This window comes from Diadema setosum, chromosome 4 (genome assembly GCF_964275005.1).
Source record: "Diadema setosum chromosome 4, eeDiaSeto1, whole genome shotgun sequence".
Taxonomy (NCBI): Eukaryota; Metazoa; Echinodermata; class Echinoidea; order Diadematoida; family Diadematidae; genus Diadema; species Diadema setosum.
Window position 1 is genome coordinate 7,454,026 of NC_092688.1, and position 15,530 is coordinate 7,469,555.

The 15,530-nt window shown below is 38.6% G+C and overlaps 1 protein-coding gene across 1 annotated transcript in view; it reads right to left on the reverse strand.

Moving 5' to 3' along the window:
* LOC140226817 (dynein axonemal heavy chain 10-like) overlaps nt 1–7,038 on the reverse strand; it is a 64,656-nt gene extending 57,618 nt beyond the window's left edge. Inside the window, exons 1-7 of the mRNA XM_072307242.1 lie at nt 6,705–7,038; nt 4,746–4,883; nt 3,243–3,412; nt 2,520–2,744; nt 1,330–2,168; nt 662–860; nt 258–374 (exon numbers count right to left, since the gene is read on the reverse strand). Of these exons, the coding sequence (XP_072163343.1) occupies nt 258–374; nt 662–860; nt 1,330–2,168; nt 2,520–2,744; nt 3,243–3,412; nt 4,746–4,883; nt 6,705–6,921 (1,905 nt within the window). The 5' untranslated portion in view covers nt 6,922–7,038. The remainder of the gene's footprint in view (nt 1–257; nt 375–661; nt 861–1,329; nt 2,169–2,519; nt 2,745–3,242; nt 3,413–4,745; nt 4,884–6,704) is intronic.
* Nucleotides 7,039–15,530: the final 8,492 nt, after the last annotated feature.

Sequence of the window (15,530 nt, forward strand, 5' to 3'; positions counted from 1 at the left end):
TAATATACACAAATATATCTATGAAAAACATTCACTTGGAACAAGAAGACAGCATGTTAAAATTCAGTTTAATTGCATATAGACATGAATTTCACAAAATCCAGCATTGTGTTGAGAAATGGTTAGACTTTACATCTTTATACATGAGGTCATATAGTTTGCCTGATCATGACAATTCACAAAGAGACTGAAAGTAATGCACAGCTTTTAATAGCATACAATAAAATACGGAGTGGATCCAGCATGGTAGATCTCACCTCTTGAATTGGTTCCACCAATCCGTCAACTCGCTTGAGCACATCTTCGATGCGTTGTGGGTCTCCGGTGACAGATTTTAGCTCGGGGCCAAAGATGTTGTAGAACTCCTCCAGCACCTGCGCAAAAGTTAGCACACACAGGTAAGCGATGGACAATTACATTGAAAGCTTTAAAGGTACATCTAATCACAGGACAATGCAGTCGTTTCAAGAAGCATCACTTGACTTCACATTAGTTTACAATCTGGAAAAACTTATGAATACAAGCACAAAGACACAATTAGCACGAAATGAAGAAAGCTCATTAGGTTAGTTACCAACATACAGTATTCAATTGTAGCTTAAAACTCTTAAGATATTATGTGATAAAACAATATATGTCATATCCCACTGGCTAATCGCACCTGAGCTACATCGTAGATATTCTGACAGATGGTGGCCATGTACTCCGTGCGCTCAAACAGCTTTTTACGGTCAAACTCCCAGCGGGCGTCTCGACCCGAGGCCTCGATCTTGGCACGGACCTCAAAGTAGCAGTCCTTCCACAGCTCCAGTGTTTTCTTAGCTTCTGCAGTCTTGGCTTTGACTTGGGCAGGTGAATCCCTATAGCCACAAAACAAATTAATGAGAATATTTACAATCTGCCTCCTATTTCACCAGCTTTTGGCAACTCTCTATTTTTTCTAGTTACATGCATATGAGTAACACAGCATCATTTTCTTGAAAATGTGTTTGACACAAGCTTAGTTTTTATCTGATGTAAGTTACCAGTTAAAGTGAATGTTAAGTTCCAGTTTTTATTTATTACCGGTATTATATACCATGCATTGTATTTCGTTGTTACTAATATATAAAAAATGATTGGTTTCAAGAAAATAACATCTGATTTAAATTAGAATGAATTGTCTTCATTCTTTGTGACATGAAAATTACATGACCATCCATAGGACATATTCAAGAACAGAAAGTGCATATATCATGTAAGTTTGCGGCACCTTCCAATCATTCATTCATAAGCATGATGAATACTTTAAGCAAAGAAGAATGAATCAGAATTCCACAGGACGCTTACCTGAAGATTGTCCGGATGTTGATGACCTTCTCCACCCTCTCTGCCAGCTCCCATGCGATCCTCTCCATGAGAGGAATCATCCGCTCATCTGTGTTGTAGTGTCTGGAGATAATCCACACCATGCGCAAGGCATTCATCATCGACGGGATAGTGTCCAGCACAATCTGGAAGCCAGCGCCGTGTGTCAAGTTCTTAAAGTGCCTCTCCAGGGTGCTGAGGAAGCGCACATTGTCCTTGGCCTCCACGTAATATTTGTTGAGCTCGGCGCGGTTCAAGTCGAAGCTCTGCAGGATGGCATGATCACCCATGGCGTCCTTCTTGGCTAGGATCTCCAGCATGCGCTTGACTTTTGGCAGCTTGAGCTGCTCACTGAGTGCACTCAGCGCCGCGTTGCGCTCACGCCAGAAGTCGATCTCTGCAAGGGGGCCGTTACCTTGGGGCATCTTCTTAAGCTGTGCCTCAACAGCATTGGCGATCTGCTTCGTCCACTCAAGGGTTGCATTCTCAATCTGGTGTATGAGGGCATCGTCCTTTGCCAGTTCGTTCGGGTCACCTTCCGTGTCCAAGTTGGGCACATCTAGACGCACCTCTCCTTCAATCTGCTGAATGGTGCGGCCGATGTGGTTGGCAAATTTCTGCATGTTGATGAGGAACTCGTCTCTCAAGAGGGCGTGTTTGTGCAGCTCTGCTGTGTTGACCTCTTCCGTTTCCTCCTCGGAGTCATCCCCCGGAACGAGGTCATCATGTGAGGGAGACGAGAGAGACGCTGCTTTCTGCTCTGATTCTGTGGGTGCCTCTCCATTTTTATGGGCGCTGAAAGACAGCAGGGGAATATAGACCTGCATGCGGAAAAGGAATAGAGAAAGAAAGAGAATATCACTCATATACACCGGAATGCTGAAGAAAAATCACATAATTTTAAACTTCTGATCTCAATCTACTCTCATATTTTCCATGCAGATATATTCAAGGTCTTTGTTCAAAACATTCTGCTTAAATTGACCCATCTAATTTATGAATTCTGAATGGCACAGACACTGATTGGCTTGTGATGTGGTACAGTCCACCTTTACTCAACATACAATGCAGCTATGCACAGTCCTAAAATGAAACACTTTGCTTGCGACAAGAAGGGTTGATATGCTGCTCTAAAGTTTGAGACTTTGTGTCACTGGAAGTAGCAGACTTACTTGAGTAATGATCTGTTCCAGCATAACAAGGGAGTGGCCATTGAGGATGCCATACTCAAAGAACTTTGGGAGCATGTCATTGGCCTCATCCATAGTGTTGGGCAGGTCCACCATGCCTGGGCTGTTACGGATGAAATACACACAGTCCTCCTCAGCAACTTCCTCCGGAACGTGGCCATGGCACAGATACAGCACTGTGCGCATAAATGTCTCGGTAACAATTTTCTGTATGAAACAGATCAGAGGAGAAAAATATGGTCAAAATTGATTTACATTGTACAAATCCAGTGTTGTGAGTTACATTTCCATGAGATGAAATTTTCACAGAGGCATTTGTTGCAGGCTATAGCAATTGTCCTAAGGGATGCAAATCTTGTGTATACATGTATATTATCACGCTTATCATGTTTTAGATTATAATCATGTGGGCATGCAAAGCTAAAACAAGTTACACTAACCTGAAATGTGTATCAACAGTGTCAAATTCATGGCCTAGTGAGACTGGCAATTCTGCTTTCATGTATTTTCTGCATAAAATGGTTAACTGCAGTGTTGACATATTGGTCCTAAGAAAAGGCTTTTTTCTCAGCCGTAATTGCAAATTCATGTTTGTTGTGTCTTTGGTTATTAAAGAAAATGTAGAACAATTCTTTCTTTTTCTATCTCTCTCTCTCTTCTGGCATTGCATGGTTTAGGTTGAATTATGAATTACAAGTCACTAACCGTGATGGGGCCTTTCTCCTGGGCTGCAGCATCAGGGTCCCCCTCTCCACCCTCAGCTGCTTCTGCAGGGTCTGGCTCGGGAGGTTTGGGCTCTTCCTTCGGTGGCTCTGGTTCCGGCTGAGCCTCCGCCTTGGCCGAAGAACCTTTCTTGCCTTTCTTCTTCTTTTTCTCTGCAGGAAAATGGAGACAACATTGAGTTGTGGGATTTGCTCCAATTCTGTTTCTTCATCAGATACAGTTGGATCCCATTTATTATTCATGCATTACTTTTCTGGATCTCTCTGCATGCAGACATGGACTGGTACATGAATATCCATGAATTTTCAAGCATTTTGGAGCAAAGATGAAACACAAAACAACTCTCTCTCTCTTGCAAATACCAGTCAATAAAAAAGAAAAGAATGGAATTTAATGCTGCCCACTAAGATAAGATGTACATTCACACTGCCCACAATACTGTTGCTAGAATGAAAAGCATGGTGTTTGTCTGATGATCTGATCAGGAAGATGTGTGAGAGATGAATAGATAGATAGAAAAATAGATAGATAGATAGATATAATTGATAGATAGAGTGAGTGAGTGAGAGCCCTCCCACGTGTGATCATCTTTCCTATCAGCAAACTCAAAGAAACAAAGACACACAAGAAGCAGCATTTTCATACAAATCTCATCTTATTTGTACAACATGAAAATTTTGCAGCATGCAAGTATAAGGTAAAAATACTCAAAGTAACAGTAGATGGGCAATGGCTTGTGTGTACCACAATACAACTGTCAGAAAGTGCTGTGTCTGAACATAGGTACTAAACTTATCCTGCCATACATTTCTTCTTTTTTTTTTTGCATATCACCATACAGATGACCATTGGTTCTGACATTGACTACTAAACAGGACTGTATCAAGTACTTTAAAATGTAAGTATGCTGTAGAAATCATACTTTGGCTTTGTTACTTGACATTATGTTGTTTTGTCAGTGGCAAAAAGGGGGAGAAATGCTGACAGGCATTGACAAATCAAAGGAATGTACAGTATCTCTTCTGGGGGTAGACAAATAGCACATTCTTTAGAAAAAAAAAATTAAATCATATGAAAGAAGAGTTTACCCAATACAGTTGTCTCATGCAATACAGTACTCTAAAGGTAATAGTAAAACTCTACCAAATTTTGAACATCTAGGCATATATAGCTTTAACACATTAAAAATGCACAGCTGAGTAATAATTCTCTATAACAAGTGCACCCTGTGTATCAAGCATCATTTCTCAAAATGATCCCTTTACTGATAGTCAGGAATCTGCTGAATGATATTTGGTGGGCATAGATGTTGATATGAGATTACAGAACTCGTTTTTGGCAGCAAGCAGCAAAACAGGCAATGAATACACCACAGCAACAACGAACTATCCTCATGACAAACAGCCTCAGGCTGTCACTATGACAGCATTAACATTTGGACGAATGCTGCTACTGCCTTTCACGTAAGACAGAGATCACACTCACTTTTTCCTTTCTCTTCAGTGGGCGTCTCTGTTGGTTCAGCTGGCGTGGGAGGGGTCTCTTCGATTGGTGTCGCTCCTACCGCTCCGTCAGCTCCCTCTGCATCCAAGTTCTCAGCCAGTCCATCTGTTTCTGATGGTTCTAGATAATGCAAGTTTGACACAGACCAAACATAGTGCAGTGGGCAAAGTAAAGAACAAATACCAGTATCTAATGGCAGTAGCTAGACCAAGTGTCTAGCCTCTATGTCAACCCTTTAGGACAATCATAACATCTGTGGTAGTGTGTCCAACACATCAACACTGTACATTGAAATCGATACCCCTCTTTTTACAGCACTGCGTGTAAATAATGACAATGCATGCAAGAAACTATGCACAGAGTTCAGTGGGAATTTATACTTCTATATATCCAAATATTACTGAAAAAAAAAACACACAAAATAATATAATAGCAACAGCAAAACAATGATGCCATATATTATGAATACACGTTGGAAAAGCATTATGTGCACTTCACATGTATGGTGTATTGGCAAAGAGAGTAGGGGTGTTGATTTCAAAGTACATGTATCTTTGATAGCACCACTGAGTGTGGGGAAAACAACACCCCATGCGTTCAAAAGCAGTATGATTGAGTTTTATAACCTAAACCACATAGACCCTATCTCAAATCACATTTTCAATACGTGTTTGTGAATTTGGAGAATTTACTTCATATATGATAGTCTAATGAGTAAAATTTCATCAAAATTTTGTGATATCATAATTTTAAGTTTCTACTGACATAGATCTATAGAAAAACGTTAGGGTGTCAATACTGCATATCTACTGGGTAGGCCTATAGGCCTAACTGTTGTTAAGTATTAGACGCTCAACCATACAAATGTCCAAATACAACCATACAAATGATAGAACGTTGATTTGCTAGATAATGGGCGGTGAGTTGGCTCAGTCGGTAGCGCGTCTGCCTCACGATCACGCGGCCCGGGTTCGAACCCGAGTCTGGACTGAGCAATGTTGTGTGTACTGTAGGCATACCATACCGTCCCTTATCTAGCAAGAGGCAAAACACTCTGTCCCTCTGATAGGACATAAAATGGAGGTCCCGTGTGAGAGAGCAACAACTCATGCACGTAAAAGATCCCGCTTCATTCATTCATCGCAAAGAGCAGGGTGCTTAACCCAGTGAAGTGGTCCCACCTCACATCCAACTGGACACCATGGAAGACCAGCTTAACGTAGCTGAATATAGAATAGGCTATCCAGCCATCTTCTCAGATGGAAAATGAACAAACAAACAAACAAAAATAACCTACTCTCCTAACTCAAAGTTAGATCTAGGCAAGATCGAACACGTTAGAATAGTTCTTGGACTCCTACTTGGACGGAGTGCAGTTGAGTAGGGGATCCAAAATCTACGGTACTGTCTCTCTTAAGGCGAACGTTAGATTTACTAACCCATCAACCATTATTAGGAATATTGTACAGTCAGAGCAGACTACACAGTTTACTCTTACAGAGACGATTGTACAGACACGGAAAAAGAAGAGGAATTCTAGTCATTAGGTCCAAGAGTTCTAACGTTTGTATTCGTAACTAGGGTTCTAGAGTAGTGTAAGGTAAACTAGACAGTCTAATCTAATCTCCTGATAGAACGGGAGCAAAGCAGGCAAAGCAGCATAAACTCGGCTCGCCGCCGCGCGGCGAGGGCTACTGTCTAACTGACGCCGTGACGGCCGTGTGAGCCTAGCGAGCAATGCTGCTGTTGCCGTTGGTGTCGGGGGCCCGGCGGGGGCGCCACCCGCGACCCGCGCCCCTTCTCATGCCAGTCCAATGCGCCAAACCGCTGGACTGAATGTGTGAAAAGTGATATTCATACTTCAAAGTCTTTGATCATTACCATCGTACATCGTGTCGTTACTTGCACCACTCATATTGCTGACAGATAAATTACACTTACCAACTTCTATCTCAATTTCTCTCTCTTCTTGACGAACTCTTTTGTAGAATATAGCAGCAGATTTGCCCTCCTCTGGTGTTTCGTTGAGAAATTTAGCAAGGCTCCGTTCGTGTTCTCCATCATCTCGATTTATCAGTTCTTCGAAAACTTCTGGATCAGAAATGTCTAGCGCATGGTATATCTTGTCTCTCAACCACTCGAATCGAATATCATCCATCGTGATTTCCCGAGAAGTCCAGGGTTGTTATAATGAAGACTTATTTCACATTTAAAAGACACATCTTGAATCTCATTCTCTGACTTCTCACGACGTAAACATTCATTTACACGGACCTCGTACATTGTGCAGTACGTGCGTGTGTCAGTGGAGGGGCGGTTCACCTACGTAATTGTGTACAAGCGAAGCGCCATGATTGATTGGAAAATTAGTTCTCAAGTTAAATTACTCTTAAGACCAAGAGAATACTAATTTGTCCAGAAATATAAGTAAATATAATATTCCCCTCAAGTTGTAAGATGTATGTGTTGGTTATAAAGAAAATAAAAGTTTAAATGTTGATCATACTGCGAGCATGTACCGAAAGATATCAATCCGCGCACGTTCGTCAGCTGTAATGGCGTACTTGGATACGATCATAGACGTTATCGCACAAGGTTGCTAGGGATCGCTCTCGGGACCGGTAAAACCACTGAACTCGGCAGTGGGTAAAACACGTACGATGCAAAAGCAGGAGCTTGAAATAGAGGCCAAATTGTGAATTTGTATGAGTGCCTTTGCTGATGAATTAATTTCCGGTACATCATTTATTTTGATCAAAATGCTGAGATATACAGACTCTATATGGGAATATACAGGAGGAGTGGACTAGAATAGGTCCAGTTTTGACACAGATTTTTCTCCATGATTCAGCAATAGCGTTTTGTCGTCGTTGATTTTTTTTTTTTTTTTTTTTTTTGGGGGGGGGGGGGAACTATGTTGCCCGTCACTGGTGTAACATAGAATGAAATAAAATCCTCGCAGGAATATTCTTTCGATTCTTGAAATATTTTCGTATCGTGTCATCACGTCTCAGCTGAGTCCTGTTTCATAAAGAATTGTGCAATTATCGAAGTCTGGTATGAGTAATTCGTATTGCTCTCGTCATAGAAAGTACAATTATTTCAGCCTACAACAGTTGTAGGGTTGTAGGGTACCTACTTGTAGACTTCCCTGAATGAAACGGATCGACATACATCTTGATGGAGTTTATGGTTTTAAGAAAGAAACAAAGCAAAACAACGAAACAACTCTCATAGTCAGACAACTAACACAGACTACTAACACACATACACTAAGTCGCACATGCATGCACACAGTACACAAAACATCACAGACACTGCCTGCTCTTCCTCTTTCTCTCCTATTTCTCTATACTATTTCTCTCTGTGTGTTTCTCTACCTCTAATGACAATGAAATAATCATATCATTTCCCTGGATGGTGATTAACGCTCCAGTTGACTTCGCCGCGAAGTTCTCTCTTTTTTTTCTTTTTTTTTTTTTTGCATGCAAATCTACTCCGCGCTGAAACGTAGATAATATTATATTAGTTAAGAACCTTGGGTTGATTTGATATTCCCTTGTCATAGGCCTATAATGAAAAAAAAAAGCCTTTTATCTCACCGAGTGTTTGATGGGGGGGGGGAAGAAAAATATATGAAGCTATTACGGTTTCATGAATTCAGAAGGTTTCAGTGACATTACGAAATACAGTCGGCGTGTGGAAGATGATAGCATGGGAACCTGTACGAAGGGCCTATAGTATATACAGTTGAATAATTTATTTCAATTTTTCCATAATGGAAAAAAATAAAATGAATTTATTCCATTTACTACAACCAGCATCAGCAACACATCAACGATGCCTTCTCTTGTGGAAAAGCGATTTTTTTTTCTGATAGAAATGAAATGAATTCAATTCATAATAAACTAATATAAAACTGTCAATAACACACATTTGTATGGTATATATATATATATATATATATATTGAGTGGGTTGTCCACGTGTTGGCGTGATAATAAGATAGAAAACGCTATCGTTAAAGGCACCTCCTCTTTACGAAATTTCTGGATCCGCCCCTGCACAGAAGCAGTACATGCAATGGAAGTGATTTTTTTTTTCAAAATGCGCAATATTACCTATGTATAGATGATGTTCGTTCGCAATAATGTAATGAACGGGATTACACTGAACGTAAGCTTCATTAATTTATATTTTAATGTTTCTTCAAAGACAGCCTTGAGTTCTGATGTGTTACTCACCATAAATGCACATTGTGGTTGTTATCAACTCGTCGTTTCGAACGCAATAGAGACGCTCCCATAAGTAAATTTTATACATGTATTATTGTGTATAGTACCTGCAAAAGTTTTTTTTTATATTTTTGTTATAGTTCAAATCAGTGCAATTCATTTACTTTATTTCCATCCAACAAAGGTGACAGATAATGTAAAGTAATAGCTTCTGACCATAGTTGAGCATTGTCGATTGAGAATTCAGGGTCTCTGGGACGAACACTACATGTACTGCGGCTTTCTATGAGCTCAGTCGATAAAGCACCGGTCTGTAAATTTCTCGGGTTCGAATCCCGATGGAATCCCGCTTTCTTTGCTCATTTTCCAGTAATAAATTCTACTCATTTCTGGACAGTTTCTTTCTGTTTGCATTTGTTACATAATTTGACAAAACAAATTAAACTGTTTGGTTCTTAACAAATTTTAAGAAGCACAAAAGTCAAAAGTATACACGGTTCAAGTTCAAGTTCAAGTTCAATCATAGTTTATTTCCAATCAAAGAAAATTAAAACGTAATGCAAAGTATACATATCACAAAATGATATTGTCTACACTTTTACCAAAGGTTCATGTAATATACGAAATGAATTATATACATCAACATATGTACAATAATCAGAAGGAACGATGCGTATACATGTATACTTCGCGAGCTTTCAGAAAATAACTTCAATTTGGAAAATAGCGATCCACAAAAAGCTAAGCTTGTAGGACGTGGATCCCTAGATAATTGATGAGTAAGCAATATATTATTCAAGTTTGTTTTATTATTTCTTACAGCATTTATATTAAATATAGATTACTTAAGTCGTTTGTAAAAATATAGCTATACGCTGGCTTCGACAATAATAGGAAATAAGTATCAATGCTAATGCCCAGACGGTGTTCATTGAACTGGTGTACCGGGAAAATATAAGAAGGACGACACACTCGTACAGACATTCAGTTACCCACACACAATGTCATATACGACGCGAGACAGTACCGAGAAGAGAGAAGACGGTGACAATACAAGTCTACGAGGAACAAAGACAGGAAGGAAGAGGAAAGAAGAATAAAGAGAGAGAGAGGTCTGCATACAGAACACGCCAAGTGCTGCGACATCAGGACAGGTGAAACCTCAAGCATAAATTAAAACAATTAATTCAGATTATCTAGAATTAGATAACAAATGTTTTCTGAATTTGTATTTAAATGTGAGGAATGAGGGTGAGTCTTTTAAGCTATTATCTAGATTATTCCAAAGTCTGGGTCCGGTATACAGAAATGTATTTTGGGCATGTACGGTTCTCATGAATGGAAGATGGAATTCGTTGGATCGTCGCGTAGGATAGTTATGTACATGACTGTTTCGATGAAAAGAGTCGTGAAATATTTTGGGTAAAAAGTTGCTGTTATAATTAAACATGAACTGACCAAGTTGAAACACATACAAATCTTTTATTTTTAGTATTTTATGGTAAGAAAACAAAGGGTCTGTATGTTCTCGTGTAGTTAGGTTAAAAACAGTTCTGAGCGCTTTCTTTTGCAATAAAAAAAGTTTATCAAGTAATATCTGATATGTATTACCCCAAGCAAGAATCCCGTAGTTTAGATACGGTAGTATCAAACTAGAGTAAAGAGTTAATAATGCACATGAAGGAAGATAATATTTTAATCTGTTCATTACGCCAATGTTTCGTGAAATAGTTTTACATATGCTATCAATATGATTCCTCCATGAAAGCTTGTTATCAACGCAAACACCAAGAAATTTAAAAGTAGAAACTTCTTCTAGGGGAGTAGTATCAAATGATATATTGCCCGGGAGGCTATCTAAAGAGTTACTAAAAAGCATAAATTTTGTTTTTTGAATATTAAGTGACAATTTATTTGCGTATATCCATTGTATAACCTTTTTCAGTTCTTCGTTTACTGTTCTTGCTAAGATATTTGGGTCGGGATGGGAAAAGAAAAGGTTAGAGTCATCCGCGAATAATATGAATGATAGTTTCTCCGAGGATCTATGAAAATCATTGATATAAATAATGAATAACAACGGGCCTAGTAAGCTCCCTTGTGGGACACCACATGTTATCGTTTTATTTTGAGAATCAAAGCCATTGACATGTACAAATTGGGATCTATTTGATAGGTAACTCGTGAACCACTCCAAGGCCTTTCCACGTATGCCATAATGGGATAATTTTGCGAGAAGTATTCCATGGTTAATCGTGTCAGAGGCCTTGGAGAAGTCCAAGAAGATACCTATCGTGTGTGAAAATGTGTCAAGTGCGCGTGTGACTTTGTCGATGAGGGCGAGTAATGCGTGTGTTGTGCTGTGGTTTTCCCTGAATCCAAATTGAACATTTGAAAATATGTCACAGGTTTTAAGAAAACGTACTGTCCGGATGTAAACTATTTTTTCAAGAATCTTGGAGATAGAAGATAATAAAGATATAGGTCTATAATTGTTGACATCATCCTTCTCCCCTTTCTTGAAAATAGGAATTACTTTCGCAATTTTCATGCTATTTGGCACATGGCAAGTTGTAAGCGATGAATTGATAATATGTACTAAGGGATCCACTATTTGAGGAATTATGTTTTTTATCAGGTGGTTATCAATTCCGTCGTGGCCAGGACTTTTTCCTTCTTTCAAATTGGCAACAATCCTTACTATTTCTTCTTTATATGTAGGGTCAAAAAATATAGTTTTGGAGTTAGGTGTATCTAAAAAATCAGTAAAAGTTTTACTAGAAAGAGGAATATTTTGAGAAAGATTTTGTCCAATTGAAGAGAAGAAGTCATTAAAATTTCAGCCATGCCAGCGGGAGTGTTGCTAGAGGCATCGCCCCATCGAACTTCAGTAATATTGGATGAATTGTTAGGTGTATTCATAGCATCTTTTAATATTTTCCATGTGTTTTTAATATCATTTTTATATTTATTTATCTGATTTACATAAAAGTTTTTCTTCCGCGTACGTAATAATGTGGTGAGTGTGTTTTTATATGAAACATATTTTTTCTTATTTTTTTCAGTAGGATTGCATCTGTATTTATAAAATAAATATTTTTTTCTATTTATAGATCGTAATATGGACTGGGTTATCCACGGGAGTTTTGGAATTTGCTTATATCTATCTTTTATGTTACGCTGCGGAATATGGTTATCGATTTCAGAGGTAATAGTAGATATGAAATAGTCATAAGACAAATTGACATCGGTGGTGTTGTATACAAAGGACCAGTCGATTTCTTTGAGGCTGTTTTGGAGACTTGTAAGCTTATCTGCAGTAATCTTACGTCGCTTGTGATAGTTATTTTGTTTAGTCAGTTTAATTGGAACCTGGGCAAATATAGGATAATGGTCAGTGGTGTCTGAGAGGACGATACCAGACTCAGGAAGTGGAAGAACGTTAGAAAAAATGTTGTCTATGAGGGTAGCCGATTGACTGGCGACACGGGTAGGCTTGGAAATTAATGGTAAAAACGAAGCAGACATTAATGTTTCTATAAATTCTTGTGGGTTGTTTTGGGAATTACATTTCATGAGATCAATATTAAAATCGCCCATTAAGAATGTATCTTTGTTAAGTATAATGGGATTTTGTACTAAATCCTGCATATATGTCAGAAAATCATTCAAATTCGACCGAGGGGGTCTGTAAATTACGCCAATCACAATGTTTTTTCCATGTGGATTTATTCAATAAAAAGGGATTCGAGTTTATCGTTCATAACACTGATCTCCTCATGTATAATATATTTAATTTTTTTTCGAGATGTACAAACCAACTCCACCACCGACTTTGTTGTTTCTATTTCTAAATATAAATTCGAATCCGGGTAAAGAAAACAAATGACTTATATTGGAGTTCAACCATGTTTCTGTTAGCCCTATGATGGAGCAAGATTTTTGATCTGTGTTTTCTAGGAGTAAACGCAACTTGTCGAAGTTTCTGTTGATACTGCGTATGTTAAAGTGAGTTAACAACAATGTTTCATTGACTGTATTCATAATACGATTCTTATATTGATTTTCAGTCAAATAAACACATGATGGACTCTGAACTGGATCATTTGAGTCGAAATTATATTCAAATTCTTGTGCTGAGGTATTGTATTTATTGGATATATAATCTTCATACAAACTGGAAGTAATATTTGCATGGTCAGATTCAGAATGCCTTACTGTGTCATAAAATTCATCACTATTCAAGGAATTGAAAACAAAATTTGTTATGTTAGCCATGGTTATAATAAAACATTCGGGAGTTAATAATTGGCTTCTCGCCTGGACCTGACTCAGCAGCTAAGTGGGGGTATGCAGACCTAGAAGAAGAAAGGAAAGGAAAATGAAATTTAGCGATCTGGTGCAAACTTTTGGTCAAATACAACTGTACTTGAATTTGTTGCAGCCCCCTCCCAAAAATAATAATTTAAACAAATATGTTTTTTTTTTCGTTGAAATGTTAATGGCTCTTATTCCGAGTGTGCATCATCTCTGTGTAAGTTGAATTATACAACGTATAGTAAGGTGCTAGGGGGAGGATTTGGGAGGGGGATACCCCCTCCCGCTCGACGGAGCTTTTGAGTTTTTAGAATTGAAACAAAGCGATCTGAAGCACACTTATTGTGGAAAATCCGGAAATTGTCATTCCCCGTAGTGTACTAAGTCTATAGAAGGGTCAAGGCAATGGGAGGGTGGTAGGATACCTCTCCCATATTCGAAATCTTGGGGGGGGGGGGGGGGCGACTGCTCCATCGCCCCCCCCCCTTCCTGGCTACGCCATTGGGAAAGGGTTAATAATTCAATTGAGAGAAGATAATATTCCCTCCCCCACGACGGAACTTTTGCATTTTTTTTTTCTCAAGTAAAGTGACAGATTTGGTGCATACTTTCGATTAAACATTTGTAAATCTGTCAATCTATAGGTGTATCAAGTCCATGGAAAAAAAGACCGAACGGGGGAAAGTGTGGGAAGAAGTATCCCCTTCCCACACGAGAGAGACTTTGCCTTTTTAGAACTGAAATTCAGCAACCTGCCATCTGGTGCACACCTTTGGTGAAATAATTGGACAGATTTCTAACAAAAAAGCAAGAAAATCTTTTCATCTCGGGAATTACAATATGTGGGGTGAGGAAGATATGGTGGCTTGCCCCTCGAACATTTATTTTTATGGAGGCAACTTTTTTTTTCTGTCAAAAAGCAAATTGTCAAAAAGCAAAAAAAAAAAAAAACTTCTCAACTCACTAATTATTAATTATGGCGGGGGGACAAAATGATAATATGCTTGCCCTTCCAATGTTTTTATGGGGGTAAACTTGTTTTTTTTTTTTTAGCAAAAAAGCAAGAAAATCTTCTCGTCTCGGGAATTATGGGGGGGGGGTGGGAAAAATGATATACATGCCCCTACATTTTTTTTTTTTTTTTAATGAGGCTAAGGCTCGCATTATCAATATGGATTGGTCAGAAGTAACGTGCTGTACATAGACCCTACATACTTGTAAGTATAGCACACGTACATGCAAACGTGTACGTGCTCCGTACCGGGCGGATGTACAGTATACGGTCGATAAATAGTAAACACTGTAGAATATTCGTAGATATGTATAAAATCAGTGTTGACAGAGCCCAGGATGAGAATTGTTTTTGCCTACGATTTTGTTGTCCCTGTTGGAAAATAAAAAAAAAAAGTAAAAAAAAAAATATTATTTAGCGTCCGGCGTTTAGGTTGCTCGCAGACTGAAGAGGTGATTTTTTTTTTTTTTTTTTTTTTTTTTTGTCTGAAGGGGGTGCGTCCGCACCCAACGCACCCCCCCCCCCCCCCCCCCCCCCCTGGTGACGCCCATGTACAAAAACATTTGAAACTCCTGTAATATCACGAAATATTACAAAATATGATAATTCAAAATGGTTATGAAACAAATTCGAACAATGAAAGAAATCTGTATTCTCTTTGGGTATATACCGGTATAACTTTTTATGGGGGATGTTTGGCCTACAAAATTTGTTTTAGAATCTTTATATTTAACATCAATTTGTCTGTGACTATATCAGGTGAGAAAAGCGCATGATGCTGCCATTTCGCTGAAAAAATATGAATAAATCATAGTCATTTACCAATATCTGAAGCTTGCTTTTGGGCTTTTTTAATCTCACCACCTCCTGCCTAAAATTGTTTACTAGCACCTAATGTTCAAATTCTGCTGTCGTACCAAAAAAAAAAAATAAATAAATAAGTACAAGGACGTTTCATCTGAAAGCCCATGAGTCTGAAGAAACTGGAACTACTGTGAAAAATGTAAAATTATTCACAAAATGTGGATATAACTAATAAATAGGCTCGAGATCAATCTATATACGCGACATTATAAATGAGAACGGATAAAAGTGAAGCCATGTAGCGAATATATCTATAGTGCAAATGCAGTGGCGGATCCAGAGGGGGTACACCGAGCGCGAGCCCCTATTTATTTTTTGTTAAAACAAAAGAAATAGAAAG